Source organism: Loxodonta africana, chromosome 21 (assembly GCF_030014295.1).
Source record: "Loxodonta africana isolate mLoxAfr1 chromosome 21, mLoxAfr1.hap2, whole genome shotgun sequence".
Lineage (NCBI taxonomy): Eukaryota > Metazoa > Chordata > Mammalia > Proboscidea > Elephantidae > Loxodonta > Loxodonta africana.
Window position 1 is genome coordinate 40,904,202 of NC_087362.1, and position 27,844 is coordinate 40,932,045.

The window sequence follows — 27,844 nt, forward strand, 5'->3', positions numbered from 1 at the left end:
TGAATACTTTTGGAGCCAAAAATATGTTAACTCCAATGTAAAAATATTGAATGTGTTTTACAGTCCTGTGGGATGCTAAAATCAAAGTGTGGGAACGTATCAGAATGAAAAACTCTACTCCATTCAGAGGAAGTATAAGTCTATAACAGAAAGTGCTTTCTTTTTTGGCCACTTAAAACTATGTTCACTAAGTTCTTATTACGGTGTAAAATTCTGCAGAAGGGTATGTTTGCCAAAACTCACAAGGATGACATTATAAGGATAATGTCCCTCTTTTTCTCTCATTTATTGCATCAGATCCTTCCGGTAATTCCCGTCTTCAACTCCCATGGTACGTATTGATTTGGGTGACTGCCTTCCAAGCAATTGTTTTCTGTTCACATCCTCTGAACGTCTGATAAAAAAGTCAGCAAACATTCACTGTGTGTCCATTCATTGCTAGGCCCTGTGTTAGATAGTGGAGTTACACCAATGATTAAGACATAAACCATGCCTCCCAAACTTTATAATCTCAGGTCTTTAAAAACTGTAAAGAGTGAGTTTTGGTATGTGGATCCCTTTCATTTTGGAGACAACATGAGTTAGAACAGGGGCTTATGTATAAATAGTTGGAGATATGGTTTACTCTGCTATATCAAAATAAGTAACTTTGGACAAGTCACTTAAACTATCTGGCTTCCGCTTTCCTCATTGGGGAAATGATTTTCCCAGGTTAGACTGATGTCTTCTATGTCTGTTAGCACTGTCCTGAAGCACTTCTTATAGCACTTGAAACCCCGAGTCATCAGAGCTGTGACTTATTCCTCTTTGTGTCTTCCATAACTGGTGTAATAGTATCTGGAACATGGCAGGTGCTCAAAAAAATTTGTTTAGTGAGTGGCACCCAATAATAAAATTCATTCATTTTTAATGTGGAATCTTCTTTTCAAATGGAAAATCTTTCATGGAGGTGATAAATAAAATGATGAAAGGAGAAGTCGGGAGCAAAGGGCCCAGAAGTCGGCCTCTTTTTATCCCATTTCAGCCCTTAGTCCTTGGGTGGTGCAAATGGCTAATGAGTTCAGATGCTAACCAACACATTGGCAGTTCAGGTCCACCCAGAAGTGCCTTAGGAGAAAGGTCTGGTGACCTACTTCTGAAAAATCAGCCATTAAAAAACCTTATGGAGCACAGTTCTACTCTGACACACATGGGGTCCCCATGAGTCAGCAGCAACTCAGCCGCAATTGGCCCCAAACCACAGCCATGATCTGACGTTCTCTGAACAGCACTAGCCTTCTGCTGTACACATTTTAGAAAACCACTGGATGTAATCATCTCTTAGGACTGGCCTCAGAACTCAACAGTTTAAAGTTAGGCACAGTGAATAGCATTTAGAGTGTTGAAATGTGATCTCCAAAATTGCATCTGAGGGATCAGTGTGCCTCCTAACATGCTCTCCTTTCCCAAAGTGAATAGTTTGCACAGAGGAAGTCACTGACCAGTTACCTCGCAATACACTCACCTCGATCTGGGAGAGTAGCAAATTGCCCCCCCCAGAGTGGTGGGTTTACCAGATCTTTCCACTTACTTCTGGGTGTTTTCTAGCACGGAAAAGGGTAATGCAATCCTGGGAATATTTTACTGTTGTCAGTTAACCCCAAGAAATAAGTGCATGGCCCAACACCAAATAAAAACGTCTTCTGCTTCTGGTTATTTTTATATGTCAAAAGTTTATAGAATGTCTTCATAGGGAAGCTCAAAGTTTAAACTAAATGGAAAACAGACCTTCACTTTTATCACTGAGTCACGTGCCAGCCCAATTTTAAAATGCAGACTCTGTTACATACATTCATTCTCCATGGAGTCTTAACTCTGGATGGTTTCAGCATTTGCAACAGGTGGATGTCAATTTAAACAACGCTGGTCCCCGCTGATTTCCTTGGTGGCCAAGGGAAATTCCCCAGGGTAATCAAGGATTTATATCATAGTCTGAGGCCTTAAATTTTTAAAGCATTATTTGAGTTCATCAATCAAGTTTTTATTTTGAAATACATACACATATGTGCATGCAAATGACTTGGGGAAAAGTGTTTTCATGACCCTGGGTTGTATTTCTTGCATTGCCTGGAAAAAGACTACTCACACACTCACACCCCAGCATGAAGAGAAATAAATATTGATTTGGCAATCATACACTTTCTGAGATCACTACAGATGCAGTTATTATAAAGCTAGATAATTTCCATATATTTATTTTGTTCCGCTCATTCCCTACATCCCAGGCCTGGCCTGACAGCTAAGGAATCTCTCATGGAACTAGTGTACTCGTGTGTCATCTGAGAGATTTAAAATTCAAGGCTTATATTTCAGTAGTCTTTAGGAAATGATGTATGGGCCACTGCAGTATTCTTGTTTTATTGGGTTTGGGAACACGAAGAAAAGCTAAAATCTATATTAATCCTGCGTTCCAAAAAGGGGAATTTAAAGTGTCTGTGTGTGTGTGATTGTGTGTATGGTTAGAAATTAAATTTTGAAGTGACAGAGATGTGAAAACCAAGAGTCACAGGGCTCTGGTGGAAAGCATTCATTTCATCTGAAGGAGACCTATGCTCGGCTTTTCGAGTAGGACTGAAAACTTAACGCTTTTTCATTTTGAGGTTTACCAAAAAAAAAAAAAAAAACCCGCTGCCGTCGAGTTGATTTCAACTCACAGCGACCCTATAGGACAGAGTAGAACTGCCCAAGGAGTGCCTGGTGGATTCAAACCGCCGACCTTTTGGTTAGCAGTTGTGGCTCTTAACCACTACACCACCAGGGTTTCCTTTTGAGGTTTAGGTGTAGGTAATTTAGGGTCACTGACCTTGTTCTTTGTTTAAGCACTGTGGAAAAGGCCTGTATAATATATAATTTTAGGAGATTATGGCAATAAAGTTTAAAAATACAAAGATTCTTTTTTTTTCTCATGATTAGCTTAAGTATCCACTTAGAGGTAACACATTCTTTAGAAGTGATTTAAGATGAAATTTCTTGATCTCTCCCTCTGTATCTCTCAGTCTCTCTGTTTCTGTCTGCCTCTGTCTCTCTCTGTCTTTGTCTCTATCTGTGTGTGTCTCTGTTTCTGTCACTGTCTGTCTGTATCTCGTTCTGTCTCTCTGTTTCTCTGTCTCTCACACTCGTAAACACACCCCTCCACACAACAATGAATGGGTCATATTCTCTATCAAACATCTCTGCAGTTGGAGCAGAGGTGAGGAAATTCATCCTGAGTGTTTCATTATAAAGTAACTCCATCGCTGCCTGATAAACACAGTGATTGAGGATGGCATGATAACACAGATTGCTCCTCTATGCCTGAAATCCGATCCCCTGTGTTTTTACAGCAGTCCTTTTTTTTTTTTTTTTTAAGTCTTTAAAATAAAAAAGCTATTTATGTTAAGTTTTTTCTTCTGTTAAGTGGCAAAAGGGGATGTTTAACTCTTTGGAAGCCTGTTCCCATTTAATGGTGTACTGAGGGAGAATCTCGAAACAGATAGTGAGTGAGAAATAGGTTAACCACGGGCCAGTTGCAAGGCAGGAAAAGACATCTAAAGAAAATTACTATAATAAACAACTTCCTCCACTCACTGGCAAAAGGAGATGGTGGGGTGGTGGGGGACCAGGTGGATGGGTATATTGATCAACGAGATGACAGGGTGTGAGCATTGCTGACAAAGTATTACCTTCTTGTCTCATTCTTTCCTTTGACCCTGCTGGCTGAGTCCGCCCCCCAACCCCTCTCGCCCGAGAGAAAGGGGTGGAATGAGTAAAGATGTGCTTCAGGACAAAGTCAGTGTAAGGGAAAGGAGATTCGCCAAGTAGCATGAACCAAGTGAGCACACAACACACAAAAGGGGCAAAAGAGGGATGTAGGATTAATTCAGAACAGATGGTAGAAAAATCAGACTCAGAGCACAATTCGGAGGTACTTTGGCAATGCATGTCATTTGTCTAGAGCTTGCCATGTGCTTTTTGAAGAGGGGGCTTCCCCTTCATTCGTGGCAAATACTTTGGTGACAGGTCAGAGAACACTGTATATTTCTCTTCTCTAAACTCTGAGGAATGTTGATGAGTTGAATTAGACCTGTAGTCGAGGTCGAATGTGTCAGCCCACACCTTTGAAGCTGACTTACAGATGCGTTTCCAAATCCCTGCTGAGGGTGTTTGGGTTACTGTCTCTTGTCAAATCCAACTCACTCACACATAATAGCAGCAACAATACCTGGTCATGTTCTTCAAGCTGTGAAGCAAACAAGAAGGCAGAGAATACTGGCTGAATGTTAACAACACAAGGACTGCCAAAAATGACATGAACTTCCAACAATATGAATCTGCACCACAAAATCGCCCCTTTCTGAAGCGTTGGTTGATGGATAATGTATCAAGCAATTTATGATTTATTGGGAAGAACCAATCTATAAAATGTAGTATATTTCAGTTGTTAAGACCATGGTCAAATGAAACATTTAAACAAACACAGGGGAAAATAGATTGAGGGGGTTAAAAATCATAGATGCTTCAGTCAGATACTAGCATGTCGGAAATAAAATGTTCAGATTTAAACCTGGTAGCAATGTTATTGCATTGTAATATTATCACATTTCTCGTGCACGTGATAAGTAAATGTTGTCGCAAGCTATTGAGTCCCAGTGATAAGATCTCTTCAGCAGTCAATACAATTTTTAAACTGTCAAATTAGAATCCTGGACATTTTGTTTCAGAAATTGAAAGAAGTATTGCAAGAGGTTGAGAGCTCAGGTTTTAGCATCAGACTATGCCAGAGTCTGGGGACCCAGACCTTCCACCTACTAGCTGTGTGACCTTGTGCGTTTACTCATCTATAGTATTGGCATGTTAATAACACTGTAAAGGCTTTATAATGTTATTATCGAATTTTAATGAGATGCATATAAAATGCTCTGCCTGGCAAACAATAAGTCATCAGTAAGTGTTGCTATTATTATTTTTAAAGCCATCAAATATATTATTGAGGACAAGAAACCAGTTTCCTAGCATGCATTAAATAAAAAGTCAGTCTTTAAAACCTATCCCTAACTCTTTGGTTTCCATGGGAAAATTAGGATACGTTCTTTAAAAGAAAGAAAAAAAAAAAGCCTTAAATAATAAAGTAAGCTCAAGGCTGGTTGAGGGAATTTATAGCTTTAACCTTAAAAAATAAAAAGTGGGAGCAAAAGATAGAACACTGTTGACCCAAGGGTATTCAATTTGTTCTTAGTTTTAACTTTGCATGCCCTGAGCAGAGGCCTTATTCCCCCTCCTTCTGAAGGCAGTTGGTAGATTCCAGCCCAGTCTGTGGTTTTCAACCTTAAGAAGCTGTAAATTTTATAACTCTGCACCCTGCGGTCAGAGCTGCTGAGTGTTGCATCTGAAGTCAGGTGGTTAGTGTGTTAAAGGTAGACATTAAACAGCTCTACCGAGGACCTGGAAGCATTTAAGGAGGTTGCTTGCCAGCTGTAAATTAGAGACCAGTGCCAGTTGGCTGGAAAATTCTCTGGAGCAAGTCCAGTTAAGTAGACTGAATCACTGGCGGTCTTATCCAAATTTGTGCGTTTAACAGCTCAGCTATACAGTCTGACATGCAGCATGCGGTGGTTCAGAAACAGCTTTATTGTGATGTTTTGTAATTATGTGAGGGAGTTGTGGCATTCTTGTGGCCTGGGAGAGTTTGTGTTCTTCACTAGTGCTGAAAAAGCAGTTTACTATGCTTGTCAAAGTCCCTGAAATTGTTTTAAAAGAGATATGACTGATGGGAATTATCACTTGCAAATTACGCATTATCCCAAATGTGTTTTCCAATACTCATGGGGCAGTGAGTATCTTAGCGAAATGGTTGTACGAACATTTCCCCAAGGGCCTCCTGCTTCTGACTTCAGGTGGCAGAGATTATGGGTGGTTAAGGTGATGGTCAAGGTTACACTGAGATATTCAGGTGTGAAGAAGACCACCATATTGGGGGCTCTAGTCTTCAGACAGGAAGAGAGGAAGAAGCCATTGTTAGACCACAGGGTTATTTGGAATTAAAAATTTTTTAAACCATGTCTTAAAATTCGTCCAAATAAACAAACATAGACCTTAAGTTTGGGCAGGGCTGACTTCATAGGTGAGAGACCTGCAGAGCTGCACAGGGCTTTGTGTTCATAAGGTCTCTGCATTTGGTTTAAGGCTTTTCTGTTACCACCTTGAAATTCTTAATTTTTTCAGCAAGGGTCCTTGCATTTTCATTTATACTGGGACCCAAAAATTATGTAAACTTTCCTGTAGGTGGGATTGATTTATTTGACAAAATTGAATCTCTTTGAGAACAAGGAGAAAGGAAAGACCCACAGAGATTCTATTTGCAAGCACCAAAAAGTAAGGAAGAGAAGTCCACTGCTGCGAATTCTGTTGTTGATCACTTTTTTTCCTTGATACAGGATGAAAAAAGAGGCAAAAGATACCTTAATTATCGTCTAGAAGCAAATAATATAATTGAAATATACCAAACCAAAACCAAACCCACTGCCGTTGAGTCAATTCTGACTCACAGCGACCCAGGAGGGCAGAGTAGAACTGTCCCATGGGATTTTCAAGGCTGTAAACCTTTACGTAAGCAGACTGCCACGTCATTCTCCCATGGAGTGGCTGGTGGGTTTAAACTGCCAATGGTTTGGGTTAGCAGCCAAGCGCTTCACCACAGCACATACTCATCTTTTATACATTCAGTCCTGATGCCTATTTAAAAACTTACAGTCTTTAAGAGGACTTTATGAACTGATGTTAAAGTAAATTCTTAAGTCAGCTCTCTGCTGGTTAATACAAATACTGTCTTTCAGCCTATTTGATCACACATACAACTCTCCTTGCAAACTTATAGCCACACAGACATAGTTTTGAGTCATTTTTTTTTAAGTTGAGAGGTTTTTATTCATTTATGCAGTCATTGAATCCATTAATGTGTTCCACGAATAAAACATAAATATGCCCTAGAAGCCACTGGCTATAAAACTGCAATAGCAACACACACACACACACACAAAAACATATATTTTATGAGTTAGTAATTAAAGTTGCATGTTCCTGTGAACATTTACAGTAAATTGTGTAAGTTATTTCTCTTCGTGCTTTTTCCAGAATAAGTCAATTTCTCATTATCTTTATAATACAAAATGGATTAGTTCCATTATTGTTCTTAAATATTCTGTTTAGTGCTATTCTTACTTTTGGCTCCAGGATTTTATTTTCCTGTGATCTTTACATGTTACTGTTGTTGTGTACCCTCAAGTCAATTCCAAGTCATAGTGACCCTACAGGACAGAGTAGACCTGCCCCATAGGTTTCCAAAGAGCAGCTGGTGGATTCGAACTGCCGACCTTCTGGTTAGCAGCCTGAGCTCTTAGCTGCTGTGCCACCTGGGTTCCTGACCTTTACATATTTTTCATTTAAATTATGGGGGAAGAGGAGTTGGGGTGTGTCACTTTAGAGAGAATAGAAATCCTCAAAGCAAACTTAAAGTTCTCTTTTGTTGTTTTGTGGCTTCTTTAGTGAAATCATCACTCAAATATTTGATTAATTAAATGATAGCACAGAGCTTCTGTAGGTGCTCATGAGGCTTTTTTCCCCAGTTTCACAGTGGATTTGTTTTCCCTTTGCACATTCTAGGGTACTTTGTTTTTGACCTTGTAAGTAACCACCATTGTATTATTTTTATGTGTGGAACCTGTCTGATCTCCTCCACTGGAGAATATGACTTTTCCTCCTCCCTCGAGTGTCCTTTTCAGTACCTTGGCTATGGAAATCGGAAAAGAGATGATGTTAGCTTGGACCAGGATGGCAGGAGTAGAGAAGTGGTCAGAGGTGGTCAGATTTGAGATATGTTGAATGGCAAAAAAAAGAAAATACTAGTTGCTGTCAAGTCAGTTCTGACTCATGGTGACCCTGTGTGTGTCAGAGTAGAATTGTCCTCCATGGGGTTTTCAGTGGCTGATTTTCAGCAGTAGATCTCAAGGCCTTTCTTCCTAGTTCATCTTAGCCTGGAAGCTCTGTTGAAACCTGTTGAGCATCAAAGCATCATGCAAGCCTCCACTAACAGATAAGTGGTGTCTGTATATGAGGCGCACTGGCAGGAATTCAACGTGGGTCTCCCCCACCGCTACCCAAAAGAGCCATAGGACCTTGATTTTTAGAAGGTGTTCATTGCTGACTAATGAGAAATTGGCATTTGTATGGTACTACCTGCTCTTTTCGTTTTTTTTTTTTTTCTTTTCTCGTTTTTTTAGATAGGGTGGAGGGAACACAAACACATCTATTAACATTATGGTTGTTTCTGGGAGGCACCAATATCTGTTTCCTGGTATAACAAACTAATGTCCACATCATGAAATCTTAAGGGTAAACCGTGGTGCTCCCGGAGACATTTAAGCTAAAAGCAAAGTGGAAACCATTTTGTAGCATCTTAAGGAGTGGTCTGGCATAATGGGAGGTCCTTGGTCAGCTGTAACCCACCCAACTTTAATTGAGGTGGGATCCCACCAGACGGAGATAGAGCCAGGGGTTCCTATTTTTAACTGGAAATCTGCTTTGCTTCTTGGGCATGAATGCCCAGTTTTGGTGGTGATGAATTTTCCACAAGACTCATGGAGAGGGAGAGAATTAGCTATTTATATTCATGCTGTGAGCTTGGGGGGAAAGAAAGAGGGGTAGTTAAGAAAGGAGAGGATCAGGAAGGGAGGCAAATAATAGGGGTTTGCCCACACCAATAACAATGTGATACACTACAGCATTTAGAAACATTCTTGTCAGAGGTCCTGAATTCTGTTTAAAGCTCATTTCCTAATCAACTGGGTGACCGTGCACAAGTTAAAAAATTCTCTCCTCTCTGTGTTTTCCAATGAAAAAACAGACAGCTACCTTATACAGTAAGATTTTTTGAGATAATGCGTCGAAAGCACCAACCTAGGTCCTTGGAAATGCCAAGTAAGTGGTTGCTCTTATGTTAGTGGTCAGACATTAAAGGGTCAGATTTATCCTGAGACTGGTCCCTTCTGAGGTTAAATCCACTCCAGTTCATATATTCCCAACATCCCTGCTTCTGATTATATTTCCCTTTTTTTTACTTGCTTTCATCCTAGGATACAGTTAACAAATTCTCTTTGGAAACCCTATTGGAAGCCCTTTTGGATTCTGTAGATCAAATAGACAACTCCAAGTGGGGCATTTTGTGGGTTTTGGAGTGCTTTTCTTGTGCCCAGCTTCTAGAAGGATTGTAAATTTGTGACCCAGAATATATCATAAAAATGTATTTACTTAGATTGAGTTTCAACGAATCTATGCAGAGTACCAATGCATGTTAGTACCATGCTAGGCTTTCAGGTTTAATGTGAGGGTTGATATCCAACAATATAACCTTCTTTGCTATCTTCTTACAATACGATATATTTTTTTTTGTTTTTTTGTCTTTGCTAATGGGTATACCTAAAGTTGAGGGTTGTGTGTTTAAGGCAACTGTCAAGTTATGCTTCCCAATTTTTCATCTAAGATATGAAGGTATGTATTTTAAAGTGTCATGGGAAAAGTTTAAGTCAATATATAACGTATTTGGGAACAATGAAGTGAACCAACTTTAAGGTCAAAATGTCATACAAATAACTTTGAAATGTTCAGTGAGATTTCTGGAATTCCAGGGTCTGACCTGCATCTCCATCTCTGATTTTTATCTTACACTATCCAGATTCTGATGCAAGGCAAAAATCCAGGGATAGCTTGGAAGTATGCACTTCCGAAGGTCATGAATGGAACTCAGACAGCCACAAAAAGACACGTCTACGCCTGGAACACAGTACAGTCAGATTGCTCCGTCTCCTGCGGTGGAGGTAGTAGACTTGGCTAATTCTGTCTTCCAAGTCTGTCTCTTCTTAAAACATGTTCTTTCACTCCAGGCTACTTTAACATTGTAAAATTTAAATAAGCAACAAAAGAACTGTCTTTTATGGGAACCCTCACTGTAAAATGCAAATATCATTGTACTGTCTGAGGATTTTTCTGCACAGAAAGGAACTAAGTCTCATGAATCTCAAATCTTCCACAAGCAGGGCTCCAAAGTTACACATCTAAAGTTTAAGGGATGTGTATACACAGTCGGAAGTCCCTGGGTGGTGCAAAGGTTAATGTGCTCATTGCTAACCAAAGGGTTGGCAGTTCAAGTCTACCCAGAAGAAAGGCCTGGCGATCTACTTCTGAAAAATTAGCCATTGGAAACTCTGTGGAGCACGATTCTACTCTGACACACATGGCGTCACCCTGGGTCGGAGTCCACTTGATGGCAACTGGCTTACATACATACACACATGAGATATACCTATGTATCCAGATTATATATAAGAGATACATATGTGATAGCTTAAATTTTAAGTTCATGTTTTATTTTTCTGAATCCTGACTTTTCTGTTGTTACAAGCCTCCCACTGAGATAATAGACGGTGGGGTCAAGACAACCCAGAACACATGCAAGGCAAACTTAAAATGACTACCTGAAACATGGCCACCGTGTCACTCATCCCCTCAGGGGTGCCATGACCAAAGTCTCTCTCACTAGGGAAGTAGATTAAATCTGAGAAACAGTCCTTGCAAGGAAGGTACAACCACCACCATTCACTCAGCAAGCAGAAAAAGCATTTTGTTTAAATGCCAAAATTTCACTTATTTGTGTGTAAGTCCATCTTTGTCACAATTGTCCCCCTGGAAGAATGAAAGCCCACAAAAGGGTCCATGAAACTGAAGCATGAAGGCTGGTCTCTCATTTCCTACAGTCAGAGTACTTGGCAACAGTGAATCTCCCTACTACGTCCATCCCACTGACTAAATAGGGCACCTTGGAACCAGGAACGGAGTAGAGACTCAGAAAACAAAGAATTCTGGTGTACATTAAGTCCTCTTCTTTATGTGACCAAGCCAATTAACAAACTATGAGGAAATACTTTTGTTTAGGAAATATTTTAAATAATTATAAAAATTTTATTAATAACATTTTAAAGACAATATGCTATAAAAAATAAAAATAATTCCCTGTAATTCTATAATCAGCAATAGCCAATGTTAATACCTTGTTCTACATCATTCTATTCTGTTTTCAATGCACACATAAACACATGTGGGTGTTTGACATGCTCAGATGCATACAACAGGTATCACTTTGTCATCTTTTTTTATTAGACAGAAATCATGCTATAGATGTCTTGTTCCACTCTGCTCTTTTTCATTTAGTGTTAGACTGTGAGCAGTTTTTTGTATATCAAATGTTGTCTGGGAGAATTTCTAATAGCTTCCTGGTATCCAGGGAGATCACCGGAGCCAGGAATAGAGCTCCTCTTGGGAGGGGAGAGATTCAATTCATTTTCCATTTACAGAGAATTAATTCAACCCAGGGAAGGATGCTGGAGAAGGACATTATGGGATTCTCCCATTGCCTATATTTAGCAATCCCTTCATATGACTCTCTTATTAGACCATGATGTGCCCTGGGCTAATGGGAAGAAGAGTCCAAATGAATACGTTCTCCAGAAGTAAATAGTTTACTCTGGGGAATCCCAATGTGGTTTTGATAAATGCCTCCTGAAAGCAAATCTGCTTCCAACACCAGGATCTGTACTGACTGCTTATCATTTTCAGCAGGAATGACTTCATTGTCCTCAAATTCTATTCTAAGAAAAATTACTATGTAAATATAAGCAAACGCAATCCAAAGAGGAAGCAACGTTTGTATTTGGGTAGCTGACAAATACAGTTACTCTCACACACATAAACATTGAACACTGAAAACAAGACAAGGAATGCCACTGGAAAAAAAATCAAGAGTACTGAGCTGAGAGATATAAATACAAGCTCAGTGAGTTCAACTTTTTGTTTTCATATGCATCATACCCTTATTCCACTATGGCAAAGTGGAATCTTAGGGTTTCCACACATAATCCACCAATGGTTTTCCCATTTATATCAGCAGGGGTTCCATTTTGAAGAACGTTTCCCATTGAATGCATGCAGTGTGAGCAAAGGCTTGGTGCGATGTTTCCCTTTACAATGCCTCTGTTTTCAAAAGGTTGTGTTTAGAACTCTGTGGTTCTAGAATCCACATCAGTCTTGAAAAATAAGGAACTACACATTAAAACTATTAAAATGTGAAAAATGTTATCTTAGGGAAAATAAAGAATTTAAATTAGTTGCAGATCGTGCCAAAAGGAGGTGTTTTCACAAAATATCTGGATTCTGTATATCAAGTAAAATATCAGAAACTTGGTAAATCACAAGCTAAACTTGGAAACCAAACCAAATTGGTTATCTGTAATTTTTACTTTGTAACTTTTCATGTCTTATTAGGCTACATAAGCATAAAGGCCATTTGCTTAAGAGATCAAAATGCTCAAGTCAGTTCCTCATTCTGTAATGCAAGGACCAAGCCAGCCACTGAACCCAAAATGTGCAACACTTTCTCCTGCCCTGCCTAGTAAGTTATCTTGACATGTCTTTCTGATCACATTTGTACTTGTATGTCTATTATTTGTATGAGAACCCACTGCCAGTTCTTCTGATCAAGCTACTCAATGGTAGATGCCATGCCCATAAGAAGTAGTGGAAAAAAGAAGATGGTTGAAATTAAAACATATGACTTGAAAAACCCAAGTTTGCTTCAGTTTAGCTATGCAGATCCAATCTCGGGACAAGAAGGTGTCTTTTTTTTTTACCTTTGGATGTTGGCCCCTCTTCTTTGAACTGAATCAAACAGTATTTAAATAGTACAGAATCCTATAGAAAGTCATCCAAGAATTTAAACATCATAATACCACACAGACCATGAAACCCAAAATGCAAATTATACAGTAGCAAGTCTCAAGGAGATAAAGGCCAAATGGAGGCTTCTTCTTGGATTATGGTACCCTATGGGGAGCTCAGTGGGTTTACTTTTGGACTGATTTTAGTCCCACTATTGTTTGAACACTAATTTTAAGTAATCTTCCCAGCCAAATGAAGCTTCTTCTTATGTGGTTTATCTTCTGCCAAATACATTTATCTAGAATTGACAGAGTTTATTCCAAAGCAATGCTGTCTTCACCAATGTTTCATCTTAAAGAGTAGTGTTTGGTTTGTGGTGAGATGTCATATTGCACCACCTTTATATATATACATACATGTATGTTTTTCTTTATAAGTAAAAGTGTATTTGTTTTAATCACTTGGGGTTTCAGCTGTCGTTCACCAATCCCAAATGCCCAACAGTTAACTCAGTTCTTAGAATCTGGAGCTAGCTATATCCTGAAAACTAAGAGGAGACAGCTGGTATCCCTGGTTCTAAGAAATATCAAGTGGCTCATTACTAGAGTAGTGTTACTGATCCTTATGAGATAAGGGATGTATGTGTGTGTGTGTCTGTGTGTGTAGGGATAGTTTCTATGCTTAAATGGCAAGCTGATGTTTTCTGATTTTGAACCTCTTTCCACATCATTATCCCAGCAGCCGACCAAAGAAAGGGATCCCATCCAGATATGTATCCATGAAACAGCAGAAAGCCTAGGCCATGCCCATTTCCTAAAACGTTCCTGAGGACTGCATACAGAAATGATATTTTGTGCAGTAGCAACAAATTTTCTGGCTATTTAAAGCAGAGCAGCCTCTTACTATGAGTCTGTAGAGTAGATGTGGTGAGATAGGCAGGGTCTTCTGCTCCTTTACTACCTTCTCCACCCCATTATTTATATCTCAATATTTTCTGTTGGAATAATGGGACCTTTCAGGGGCTATTCTTCCCTAGGAATATACTAGAAAGAAGGATCCAAGACTGTTCAAATTATAATGACAAAGGAATTTATCTGAGGTAACCTTGCCATTTTCTCATGCAACAACCATGTCATATGCACTTAGCTGAGAGCTGGGGTACAGGGGTGAATAGCATGCAGTTCCTGCCGTCAGCAAACCTGCAGCCACATAGAGGAGATGCATGTGGAAGTAAATAATTGAGATACAATGTGATATGTGCTGTCAAAATGTTACATACCAAAACACATTAATGGAGAAAAATTATGGAATTTCACTCTTCCAAGGAGAGTGTAAGAGTCTTGGCTGTAAGGTAAGGGGAATGAGGCTAGAAAGAGAGTTAGCCTGGGGCTGCAATATGAAAGGCCAGGTGTGTCACGTGAAAAGTTGTTATGTCATGCTCTTTCTAGTACTTTCACAAAGTCATCATGTTGTCACGTAAAGGCAAGAAACTTGAATTTGGTTTAAAAAAATGCCATTTTTATAGGCAAATATTGAAACTAATAATTTCATTATATGTAAATGTTATATAAAATATATATTTATAGACAGATAGATACAGATATATATGTTTTGCTTTACATCTTATTGTAAGATACATATCACTGTACAAATTAGAGGAACTTTTCTATTTAACATCTGTCTTTAGCTATAGGGTCGTTATGTGTTGGAATCCATTCGATGGCAACGAGTTTGTTTTTTGTCTTTTTTTTATCTTTAGGTCTGGTGGCATAGTGGTTAAGAGTTCAGCTGCTAACCAAAAGGTCAGCAGTTCAAATCTACCAGCTGCTCCTTGGAAACCCTATGGGACAGTTCTACTCTGTCCTGTAGGGTTGCTGTGAGTCAGAATTGAGTCGATGGCAGTGGGTTTGGTTTGATTATCTTTAGCTCAACAGGATAATATGGATTATTCTTGTAATGCTAGAACTCATGTGCTGGATCCTCTAGACCAAAGGTTCTTTAATTGCACACATCAGGCCAGTGAGGGAAACCAGAGGTAAAAAATACAGAAACATTAGGAAAGGCAACGGAAATGCAAAGGAATAACAAAAACATATTTTGACCTTTTGTAAACCAAGAACATTTTTAGACATTGCTGCTATGACTCAAATGTCTAACAGTCATATCTGGTTTGTCTACTTTATTCTATGCCTTCAAATCATATAATTTTAATTAATCAAATATATTTGTTGAAAAGGACTAATAGTTTCAGTTGGTCATCACTCAAATATACACCAAGAATCAGATAGTTGTGGGAAAAAAAATGTTCTGGCAATCTTCAAATAAAGAATACAAGGTTATAACTCTAACCATCAGTAATTTTAAGACTATCCAGAAAAGTAGTTAGGGTAATTGCTTACTTAGAAATATCCTCTTCTCTCCTCTTGTCTTCTCGCCTCTCCCTTTTTCATTGATCACTTTTCCATTAGTCCTATTATTGTTCTTTATATTAATTTAGTGGATATATTAATTTTATTGCAGCACTTACCAGAAAGTATTTTATCTGTTCACATATCCACTTTTTCACTGTGTTACAGGCTCTTTAATGAAAAGAGTGCTGCCTGATTCATCCTTCCATCCATAATGCCTAGGAGAACCCCTAGAACATAGTTAAGATCCCTATAACTTTGAATAAATGAATGAATTGCTCAGAATTCAAAATGACATGTATTTCTTCCCAGGCAAGGGGAAGGAATGTGTTTTGCCCTACAATTGTGTGTTAATTAAGTGTGATTCTTTGTATCTGGACCACATCGGCTTCAAATTCTACAAAAGAATAATTAGAACCAATTGCTCTTATTGGTTCCAAAGTTGATTGACAGCTTTCATCAAGTGGTTAATCTTTCACAGTAACTACATATGAAGTTGTTACCCAAAGTCTCAGCTTCATTGAAAGTAATTTTTTTTTTTTTCACTGAAAGTTGGATGCCAGGTGAATGGAGTGTGTGCAGCAGATCTTGTGCGGGGGGCCAGCAGACCCGGAAGATCCAGTGTGTCCAGAAGAAGCCCTTCCAGAAGGAGGAAGCGGTGTTGCACTCTCTCTGCCCAGTGAGCACACCCACTCAGGTCCAAGTCTGCAACAACCAGGCCTGCCCTCCAAAATGGAGCCCTGGGCCCTGGTCTCAGGTAACTTGGGAAGACTTGGAGGCCTTTATCTGTTTTCCCATGGAAGAAGAAGGTGGCAAAAATCTACAAGGTGCCTTTGTTCCCGAGAAGTCTTTCTACTGTTTACACCTTCATAAGAATAACTCTGAGTTAATGTGATGGTGACCAAGAATCTTTGTTTTAACTAGTGTTGCTGGTGATTCTTATGTGACCTGTCAAAGAGCTTAGAATCCTCCTCAGAGGTTCATATGTTAGAGTGTGGGGGCCTCCAGGCTAGACAAGTGAGTTCAGCTAAAAAGAGTTTGTGTGGCAGACAGAACTGGCTACTGAATTCTCCAAAGCAAATGGACAATAAATACAAAGAACAAGCTTTATAAAGGACATTTAACTCTTCCTTAAATGGGAAAGAGGTAGGGTTAGAAGAATACAGAGAGGAGTTGGGCATAAAATGTGATATTGTCACTAACTCCCACTGAAAGGCATAAAATTATAAAGTTGGAAGAAGCATATAAACTACCTGTTGTTCACAACTCAGAAATTCGCTCTATAGCAGAAGTTCTCAGCCAGGATAATTTTGTCCCCCAAAGGACCTTTGGCAATGTCTGAACACATTTTTGATTATGACAACTTAGTAAGGGTAGCTATTAGCATCTAGTGGGTGGAGATAAGCATCCTACAATGTAGAGGACAGCTCCCCACGACAAAGATTTATCTAGCCCAAAATATCAGTGGTCCTGAGGCTGAGAAACCCTGCTCTACAGGATCCCCTGCAGATGATAGCTCAGCCTCTGGTAGACCATGGATGGCAAACTAATCTTAGGAAAGAACCAGAAAATGCAGGAATTTCATCACCTGAACTGTGAAGCCAGACAGCAGCCTCTGACCATATTCATGCTTCCTTTAGAGAACCATGTCCTGGATGCTGTTAGTTTCTAGAAAGCTCAGCAAACCATGATCATGTCCCCAGCAGAGGTCTGAGTAAGGGTTTTGGATTGGTTATTTGTTGTTGTTACTAAGACATGGTAGGAAGAGTAGACTACATCTGTTAGTGGAATAAGGAGATAGGAGTAGGAAAGAATACCTTTGAGCAAGCTTAGAAGGACTTTAAAGTGTAAGAGAATAGATCCATTTACGTTGTTGTTAGGTGCCGTCAGGTTGGTTCTGACTCACAGCAACTCTGTACAACAGAAGGAAGCACCGCCCAGTTCTGTGCCATCCTCACAGTCATTGCTGTTTGAGCCCATTATTGCAGCCACTGTGTCAATCCATCTCATTGAGTGTCTTCCTTTTTTTTTTTTCAACTGACCCTCTTAAAAAAAAAAAAATTTTTTTTTTTTTTCTACTTCACCAAGCATGATGTCCCTTTCCAGGGACTGGCCCCTCCTGATAACATGTCCAAAATATTTGAGATGAAGTCTTGTCATCCTCGCTTATAAGGAGTATTCTGGCTGTACTTCTTCCAAGACACATTTGTTCATTTTTCTGGCAGTTCATGGTATATTCAATATCCTTCACCAACATCTTAATTCAAGGGCACCAATTCATCTTCTGTCTTCCTTGTTCATTGCCCAGCTATATTCCTTTATTAAAAAAAAATTTTTTTTTTTTATAGGAAAGGATAAATCTAAGTAGTATATAGTGTTACGTCTGGTCTCTTTCTTTGTCATTAGGAGTTATAATTTACAAAAGGAGAATTTAAAGGATTATTTTGGCCACATACCTCTGGTGGATATAGAGAAATGGGGGACTGCAGAGTTTCGAATAGACCTCATGAGAAAGAGCTTTAGTTAATGAAATTTACCCCAAGTTTCACAAGGAAATTTTTTGAGAGTGTGGTTTATTTCTTTTTCGTTTTTAGGCTTTTTTTTTTTTTTTGGCCTTCTCTTTTCTTTTTTTGTGTGACTACTAAAACCAAATGTGGTTTTTTTTAGAACTTGTTCATAACTAATACAAAAGGGTTCTTCATAATTAATTACTGCAGTCTGTCATTCCACTACTGACCATGTCTCTGGAAACTCTTTAGAAAGCAATTTAAAAATTTTGCCATTCTGAAAACAAGCAAATATAAAATAAAATTCTATTGAATAAGAGTCAACCATTTTTGAAAGTTTTGAATATGAACGAGTGGCTGTGTGCTTAGTCAGTCATATCCACGCTCTGTCATCAGACAGAATTGTTCAAAGCCCATCTCTGCTTAGCAGCCGTGTGATCGCTCTTGGGCAAGAGACCTAAGCTTGCTGATTCTCAGTTGCCTCTTCTGTAAAATGGGATAATAGAAAATTATGTCATGGGTTTGTTAGAGGATTGTGTGACATAGGCTCCAGGATACGTGCTAAACTGCGTCATCATACCCAAGCCATTAAATAAATACTCCCTGCTGCTGTCGCCTGCTAATTATGATATCATTGTCCTTGTCATCATCATCTTCCTATCTCCATCCCCTTTAAGAATGTGAAGAATGAGAATTCACATGGTCCTCTGCACAGGCTTGGGAACTGTACCCCAGCTGTTTGTACTTTGACAAGTAGTAAAGGCAAAAGGGACCACATCCCATATAGTCCTTCTGAAAGGACACCTCCCTGGATGACGAATCCAGGCCCGAAGCCAAGGTCTTCTAAGTGAACTTGGACAAGTTTTTAGTGACTCATCAGAAAGCAAGGAGATTATTTCCTGCCTTATCTATTTTGCAGCTCTTGCGAAAGTCGGGAAAGTAGGAGTGGGAGAGTGACTTGCGCATAATGCAGGTTTGCATTGTACAAATTTATTTACACCCACGGAGTGGCTGGTGGGTTCAAACCTTCGACCTTTCAGTTAGCAGCCAAGCATTTAAGCGCTGCACCACCAGGGTTCCTTGCCCATATGCATACACATCAAGTACTTCTGCCATTATTCTCCTGATCGGAGAAGTTAACCATCCGCTTTAGCCAAGTGCCCGCGTCAGCTCCGCCTCATGCTGGAGGGAGACACAGTTAACATCAATGACCAGATCATGTACCATTTTCCAGATTGTGACTGTGTGGGCTGTGAAGAGAACTCCTCTCTGCCCCGTTCTCAGTAAAACTCTTCAGACCAGGGGCAGTCCAGCATTTAGAATGTTGAAGGTGAAGGCTAACCTGCATTTAAGACACGTAATGACATTTCCTGGCCCCTGGCAGGAGGAACTCTCTGGCTGTAAGGGATTTTATTGGGCATTTTGTTCAAATGCTGAAAAATATGTTTGCAAACACTTCAGTAAGTAATATGTTCTCAGTATTTACCCAGAAGAAAAGCACCTGAGACTACCATGTAAGTGGCATTTTTTGTCCTCTCAAGTGTTCCAAGACCTGTGGGCGAGGGGTGAAGAGACGTGAAGTCCCGTGCAGAAGTTCTGCCGCAGCAGACCACCTCCCCGAGAGCCTGTGTGCCAGCATCCCGAAGCCGGAGTCACAGGAGGGCTGTGTGCTGGGACGGTGCCCCAAAAACAATCGGCTGCAGTGGGTCATCTCCTCGTGGAGTGAGGTATGAGTTTAGACTTACTGCTGGTTTTCTTGAAACGCTCAGCTCACCCACCAGCGTGCAGATTCCCAAAGCTCCTTTCTATTCAACACCCATATACCAGCTGTCTACTAATTGCGTGTTCCTCCCTCCTGATGTCATCAAACCTTGATATAGCACCCATCCCACTGGTTGGACCTGTGCCTGGGCAGTGGGGGAACAAAACTCCGTAAAGCACAGAGTATAGAAACACTAGTAAGGCATAGAAGTGCTAGGATGGACATCTGTAATTCTGTAGACCTCAAGGTACACCTAACCCAGACTTCAGGAGGAATCCTTGCCAAAAAAGCTTTTCTAGGGAGTGTGAGCCTGAAGATGAACAGGAACCAGGTGAAGGTGGAAATGGGGGAGATTATCCCAGACAGACGGCACACCTTCCACAAGGACTGCTGTAGCTTGAAGCTCTTTACTACATGTGTGTGGTTGACCTTCCATCATCCACCCCTGAATTTCACGTGGATGACACAAGCTTATGTCAGAACATATTTGCTCAGTGGACTTGACCATGGAGCTCTGCACTCCTTACACCTTCTTTCTTGGCTCCTAGTGTTCCACAACCTGTGGTCCAGGTGTGAGGAAGAGGGAAATGAAGTGCAGCGAGAAGGTCTTGCAGGGAAAGATGATAACTTTCCCAGAGCGTAGATGCCGCAATATTAAGAAACCCAACCTGGACCTGAAGGAAACCTGCAACCGAGGGGCTTGTCCAGCCCGCCCAGTGTACAATCTGGCAGCTGGCTGGTATTCATCACCATGGCAACAGGTGGGTGCCTGTGGATTTTGTTGTTGGGTGCCATCAAGTTGATTTTTGACTCCTAGCGACTGCATGTGACAGAGTAGAACTGCCCCATAGGGTTTTCTATGCTGTAATCTTTACAGAAGCAGATCGCCAGGTCTTTTCCCTCTCAGAGCTGCTGGTTGGGTTCGAACCACCAACCTTTTGGTTAGCAGCTGAACACTTAACTGTTGTTCCACCAGGGCTCCTTACGTGTGGATTCAGGAGATCTATATTTGACTAAGATTCAGAAAAGGAGGCAGTACTGCAACGGTTGTTCTTAGAGACCTATCCAAACGTAAGAGGCAAAGAGTTCAAGTTCTAGAGGCACAATGGCTTATGTTCTTTCTCCAGCTCCACCACATGCGTAACCCTGGGCAGGTTACAAAATCTCTGTGACCCTCAGTTTGCACATCTAGAAAATTGAGATGATAATATCTTGCAGGTTTTTTAATGAATAAATGAGATAACGAATATAAAGCAACAGGTTTGTCGTATAGTGCTGACGTTGCTGCTGCCACTAAAACCACTACCATAGTTGTCTCTATTTCCTGCTCGTCATTTTACTCATTTGGTGCTTCCATCATATTTCTGAATAATGTAGTATCAGCTAACATTGTTCGACCATCGTTATGCAATGGTACTTCCCAGGCATTCTTTATTACCTTACTGAATCCTTGAAACAACCCTCTTTGTGGGTATGATTGTCCCTATTTTGTGAATGAGACAGTAAAGCTGAGAGTTGAGCAGTTCAACCAAGGACAACTAGCTTTTAAGCTCATCAGATATTAAAAAAAAAAAAAAACCAAACCCATTGCTGTCGAGTTGATTCCGACTTATAGCAACCCTATAGGACAGAGTAGATCTCCCCCATAGAGTATCCAAGGAGTGCCTGGTGGGTTCGAACTGCTGATCTTTTGGTTAGCAGGTGTAGCTCTTATCCATTATACCACCAGGCATCAGATATTAGAGATGCCCTTTTTCTCAGCAGACTTGGATAAAACTTTGGTCACTTTAGTTTGATTCTTATTGGCTAGAATTGTTATGTGATGCTAAACCTAAAAGAATAATATCCTTAGGAATCCAAAGCTATCTGTTGGTCCTTGAAGCATTCCAACCAACAGATGTTCAAAGGACTGACGGACTTGAGAGGTGCTACCTACTTCACCATTAAACCCCAGGAGCTGGGGAATGGGGGCAGCACAAACCTATGTCTGTATATGTTTTTATATGTTTATATATATGCATTGTTATGTACACATATATTATTTTTATGGAGCCCTGGTGGCGCAGTGGTTAAGAGCTTGGCTGCTAACCAAAATGTCTGCAGTTTGAATCCACCACCTGCTCCTTGGAAACTCTCTGGGGCAGTTCCGTTCTGTCCTACAGGGTCGCTATGAGTCGGAATCGACACCATGGCAATGGGTTAATCTTTATGGGAGCAGATCGCCAGGGCTTTTCTCTTGTGGAGCTGCTGGTGGGTTCGACTTGACAGCAACAGTTTTTTTGTTTGTTTGTTTGGAAATGAAAACATGGAAGAAAGAAAAGAAAATTAGAACGATCAGTTGCCTTCTAGTTGGCTAGGCACTGTTCTAAGTGCTATATATATTGCTTTGGATTTCTTTCTTTCTTTTAATTATTTTACTAATTGAACAGATTTGGAAATTGATTCTTATTGGCTTAGGACTGTTTAGATCAGGAATTAACAAACAATTGCCAGCTGGCCAAAACTGCTCCTCCCACCCCTGCCTGTTTTCATAAACAAAGTTTTATGGAACAAGCTACACTCATTTGCTTATGTATTGTCTGTAGCTGCTTTCGCACTTGGAAGGCGGAGTTGAGTACTTACAACAGAGACCATGTGTGGCTCGCATGGCCTAAAATATTTGCCATCTGGCCCTTTACAGAAGAAGCTGGCCAGCCACTGGTCTAGATGATTCAATGACAAGCATGCAACTATGTTTGAATGCTGGGCTAAATTCCACAACTCATGTTCCTTCTACCCCAACATATTTTTTCCACCCAAATACCAGTCCCTATAGTGATATTTGTGCAAGATAAGACTTAACCTGTTGCAATAAACTAAGGGGAAAAAACAAGGATAATGTAGTGAATTTGTTAAAGCAAAATAAAAAGCAATTTAAAGGGCTATCTTTTCCTGTGGTAATACCTTCTTTTTTTATGTATATATTATGAAAGTATCCTCTTCTTAGCTCTTCATATGTGTATCTGGAAAAACTAAGGAAATTGACAGTCCTTGCTCCACCTCTATTTATTTTTCATTTTAATTGGTCAGTGGAATCACTGACACCAGGAGGCTCTGTTCTCCCCCATGCTAACCCAGAACTCAGCTGGGCACTCAGGACAGGATTTCAAAGCTGTCTCAGGTGATCGTTTCCCTTTCTGTCCTAGTTTTGAACTGTTTCCTTCCTATTGCATCTGCAGAGATTGCGTGGAATTCTTTAACTACTGTGATTAATTGCCTAGATGTGTCTGTATTTGTTTCTACATTCTTAGGCAATTCCTGTATTTCTGGAACCTCTCTTTTTCACGAGCCACTTGCCTGGGAGACACGCACTCTTGGGCTAGATCTATAGCATTTGCCTAAGACCCTTTTAATCAGATCAGACGGGTGACACGTGTTAGGATAGACGCTGTGGCCATGAGCACATTGCCTGGGCCTGGCCAGTCCCTGTTCTGTCCGCAGGCGTGTTGGTAACGGCATCCTTAGGAGTCTCATCTCTCTGATGTCTGAGTCCTCTCTCCCCTCCCCTGCAGTGCACGGTGACCTGTGGAGGAGGGGTCCAGACTCGGTCAGTACACTGTACACAGCAGGGCCGGCCCTCCTCCAGCTGTCTGCTCCATCAGAAGCCTCCGGCGCTGCGAGCCTGTAACACAAACTTCTGTCCAGCTCCTGAAAAGAGAGGTAAAGGAGCCCATGCTCGAGTTAATTTTACTAGTCTGCAGAGAGTTTGTCAAAAACGCACCATATTTGGTGGTGCAGCTTGTGCATTGTGCAACTCTGGGGGGCGCCATTCACACCAGAGCCTATTTGAACAGTGCTGCCTAGAGGTGTACAAGGCACAACTTTCTGAAGCAGTTTCAGCTCAAAGGCATTTTGTCTGCACTGATCTACAGGAAACATTTAATGCTATAATCAGGCTTTTGAGGCATTAATTCTTAGTTTGAAATGAGAAATGGCAATCTTGCAAGCCTACCTTTTTAAACTAAAGGTTAGTTTAATAAACAAATGAAAACAGGTAACTTCCATGTGCCAGGGATTATGATAATCAGTGGGACTGCAAAAGCAAATGCATAGGAATTGCCCACCAAAGCTCACATTCTAATTAAGGCAGATACACTACAGTCAATCCCAGTGACTAGGTATCATCCTAGGACTACACCTTAAATGCTTTTTTAATGGAAGTTCAAATGAAGTGTAGTGAGTACTGATTGGAAAACAGGAAATTCAGTTATCTGATTGAACTGTACCATTCTTTACTAGCCCGACTTATTTTAAAGTAATCTGATAATCACTGGAAAATATTTTTCAGTCTAATCAGATTTTCTTGTGCTTAACAATTATTTTCCAGCACGTACCTGCTGGGTTTTCTTTTTATCCAATCACACCTCTTCCAAACCTGTGCAGTTTCTTACTCCAGTTTTGCCCATTGGTGGTGGATCACATTCAGGACTGTTACTTGCTCTCCCCTGTCCACATCACATCCCATCTCTAAATTCTTATTGTTGTTCACTACTTCTCATTATAGCCTTAGCTCCAGGCTCAGGGCATCAACTTTCACTCCTCTGTGCTCCCAAGGTTTGTATGAGACAGGAAAACTAGTTGTATAGCAATTCCTCAAAACCAGGCAATGCTGGGATTCTGCAAACCTACAGCCTTTCTCAGCAGAAGGCTCGTGGGGAAGAAACATATTTTCGAGCAAGTGGTCATGTTCTCCCAGGTCCTCTCTTTTCTTTCTTCACCATCAGTGATGTATCATTACCACCCTTTAGTCAGATGGCCACAGATAAACCCAAGCATCCAAGACTGTCTAGAAGGCTACAGCAAAGTGCAAGCCCCGTTAGCACTTTCAGAAAGACCAAAGGACAATGGTCAATCATGAAAATCGCTCCACAGTATCTCCTGGGCAGGAGTGTGAGGTGGGGAGTGTCACAAAGCATGTAAGGTCAGTGAGGAAGAGAGCTCATTGGTCTTATTTTCCTTTGTTCACTCAACACTTAGAACCACACCTGACACACAGTAGGTGCTCCATATGTGCTAAATGAATAAATGCATGACTGCATGAATACATGAAAAATGGCTTGTAAAGTTCAGTGTGGTTCTCTACTTCATTCAAAAGAAACTCACTAAGCATCTACTATATATCCCTAGCATTCTCCTAGGGATGAAAGAATAAGGCAGAGTCTTGTTCTCAAACTACAAGGAGATAGTGTCTCAAAGGACAGGAAGATATAACAACAAATAGAAGCAGTGGAGTGTAATCTGTGTTATAATGGTGGTCAGTCCTACCTGTGTTGCTGGGACCAGGGGCAAGGGGATGTAAGGAAGGCTTTTTAGAAGATTTGAGTGAGTCTTTCAGGTCTCTTTTGGAGGAGCGAATAGTGGAGTGGAAGGCAACTCATGAAGGATACCAGCCCAGGTGTTTCTTCTTGGCCAAACATTTAGCCTATAATTTCAATCAGTTAAGAAGTCCTCCTAGTTCTCCCATTCCCATCCCAAGTGTAGGGAGAGTGGCAGTCCCAGACTGCAGTCCCATCAATCCTCCTCCTTGCAGCACTTAGCCAAGTGGCCATTTGTGAGAGTCACTGAGTGTGTTTTCTGGCAGTGAATTTTCTGGAAATGTTAATGGACAGTGAGCATACCCATGGTGACATAGGGAAGAAGATTGGTCTGTGAATCTTCACCTAGACCCCCACTGTGGGCCAGATACTCTGCTAGGTTCTGTGAGGTTTTCAGAGGTGCAGTCCTCCCCTTAAGGAGCTTATAGTCAAACTAGACCCTAGAGAAGACAGTTCTTGCCCAGGTTGGCCTATCCCATCTTCCAGGACAGCCAAGCAGATTTGCAGTCCCCCAGTCCCTCTCCTATGCTGACAGCCACTTCAGGAGCATTTATCTTATACTACGGGATGCTTTACCTCAGTGTCTTGATTGGATCTGCACCCTGGAGGACCATCCTTATGATTTGGCATTGTATGTATTATATGTGTAAATCCTATTCAGAAAACAGGGACACTACTGGAAACTTGTCTATCACACTTGCATTATAACTGTGTATATAGTCTGGAAGCTGCCTGGGCTTCAGATAATCAGGATTAAATTGGAAATTCCAAGCACCCAATACTAATAAGCTACTCCTCATGGAAGTCCAATCTTCAAATGTGGGGGCGGAGAGGGGGTGGGTACGAACAGCATTGTAATGCGGAAGGAGCAAGAGTCTAAAGTCATGAAAATGGATTTGAATCCATATTTCACCACTTACTAGCTGTATGGCTCTGGGCAGGTTTTTTAATCTTTCTGAGCTAGTTATAAAATGGGAAAATAATGCTTTTAAAAGATTGCGTGACAATTAAATAAAGTAATTAGCTGTTTATACTTATGTATGTAGTGCTTACTATGGATCAGAAACTAAGTGTCTTACTGTAGATAGAGCAATGAGTAAAATAGACAAAGTCCCCACCCTCAAAATAAACTTAATAATCCTTCAGACCTAAAGGATGTAAGGAAGGCGAGCCATTTGGATACCTAGAAGGAGAGTGTTGCTGGCAGAGGGAAGAACAAGCGTGAAGGCTGTGAAGCAGGAATATACTAAACTGTCCAAGGAATAGCAAGGAGGCCATTGAGGCTACAGTACAACGAACAAGGTGGAGAGTGGTTAGAAGTTGAGCTAAAAGGGAGAATGGGGCCTTGTAAGTAAGGACTTCAGATTTGACTCTGAGCGAGATAGAAGCCAATGGAAAACACTGAGCAGAGGAGCATACGATCTGACTTGCAGGCCCATCGCTGGCAATTACACTTAGAGATGTATAGGGAGTCTAGAGTTGAACAAGGACTTTCTGCTCCTTGGTAGAGGCTATTCCAGCTGTCCAATGAGAGGTGGTTCCATTGGAGCAGTCACGGTAGTGAGGAGGGCTCGGATGCTGGTTATATTTTGGGAATTGAACCAACAGGATTTGTTCATTGTCTGCACGTGGGATGTGAGAAAAAGAACTGCAAGATCACTCAAAGGTCATCCTCAATAATGTAAATAAAATACCTGACTCGTAGTAGAAGCTCAAATAGCCAGCTATTAGTAATCATTATTATAACTATAATCAACAAATATTTATTGAACAGCTACTTTGTGTCCTTCACTGCTCCCTCTTCATTCCTTATCAAGTCCTAATGTATAATGGGAAGAACCACTCAGAGGCACATGGTAGGTGGGCTGAAGGTCTTTGTTGCCAAGACATTGGCTTTAAGAAAAAAGGCTGAGAGCCCAGACCAATGTATTAAATGCATTTTCTCATTTCAGAGGATCCATCCTGTGTAGATTTCTTCAGCTGGTGTCATCTAGTTCCTCAGCATGGTGTCTGCAACCACAAGTTTTATGGTAAACAGTGCTGCAAGTCCTGTACAAGGAAGAGCTGACCTTGATGCCCTCCCCCAACACTGTAAGGCCAGGATTTTACCTTCTAACCTCCAGAGACACCAGCCAACTCTGAGACAGAAGCTGAGTGCTGCAAACAACTTGCGAGCTGCTGTAGAATCTGAGGAGCCAGCTCAGAGGGACAGACAGGTTGCACCAGCGTCCTTATTCAATTCATCAAAGCACATGGTACTCTGAAGCACTTGAAGATGGGAAGCAGTGACAAATCTGACTTACAAAACAAAAGGAAAAAAAAATGATTTGTACTGATACATGAAAGGAGTGATGAATCACACTGAGATATGTTGAATTTTAATTTTGACAAGGAGAAATCTTGTCAACTTTGCGACAGATCTCCTTTTGGACTTCAAAGGGTTCAATGGCAAAGACAGCTCTTTTGAAAAGGCCCTTTAAGCCTTCAGGTCAAAGACTGGTGATACTTGGATCAATCAAACATGGATGGGACGCCTTGCCTCACTGTTGCTTGGAGTTCACAGTTTGATTATGACTCTGAACACCCCAAACCAGGAATCGTATGAGAAGTCAAATGGTGCTCACTATTGTGCTTGCTGCTGGACTGCAAGCTTCATGTTATGTTTATTTAGTGTGTGGTGTGTGTGTGTGCGCGCGCGCGTGTGTAAGTATATTCTTTTCATAGAGAGTCTCAAAGACTAAAATTAACAACTTGAAAAGTATTCCCAGGGCAACATGGACCATTTAAGATCTTCATCTAATTGAAATTCACACACTGAAAAAACTCTCATGAAAGACCAATATTGACACTCTTCACATTATACCAACCTTTTAACTTTTGGTGCTAGCTGAATATATATATGGGAGCCTAAAGTCTGCTGTTTGGGAATAAGAATTGATGAGATGTTCCTTTCTGGTAAACACCTAGGAGGAGCTAAATTTTAAATAGCAGTGTTTTGAAAGAGAAGAGACCAACCTTTATAATGTTCCCTAC

The 27,844-nt window shown here is 40.7% G+C and overlaps 1 protein-coding gene across 1 annotated transcript in view; it reads left to right on the forward strand.

Annotated features, from left to right (window-relative positions):
- ADAMTS18 (ADAM metallopeptidase with thrombospondin type 1 motif 18) overlaps nucleotides 1-26,891 on the forward strand; it is a 172,507-nt gene extending 145,616 nt beyond the window's left edge. The window contains exons 17-23 of the mRNA XM_064273760.1: nucleotides 9,746-9,887; nucleotides 12,388-12,514; nucleotides 15,741-15,945; nucleotides 19,237-19,422; nucleotides 20,006-20,218; nucleotides 23,009-23,156; nucleotides 26,764-26,891. Coding sequence (XP_064129830.1) covers nucleotides 9,746-9,887; nucleotides 12,388-12,514; nucleotides 15,741-15,945; nucleotides 19,237-19,422; nucleotides 20,006-20,218; nucleotides 23,009-23,156; nucleotides 26,764-26,879 — 1,137 coding nt within the window. The 3' untranslated portion in view covers nucleotides 26,880-26,891. The remainder of the gene's footprint in view (nucleotides 1-9,745; nucleotides 9,888-12,387; nucleotides 12,515-15,740; nucleotides 15,946-19,236; nucleotides 19,423-20,005; nucleotides 20,219-23,008; nucleotides 23,157-26,763) is intronic.
- Nucleotides 26,892-27,844: the final 953 nt, after the last annotated feature.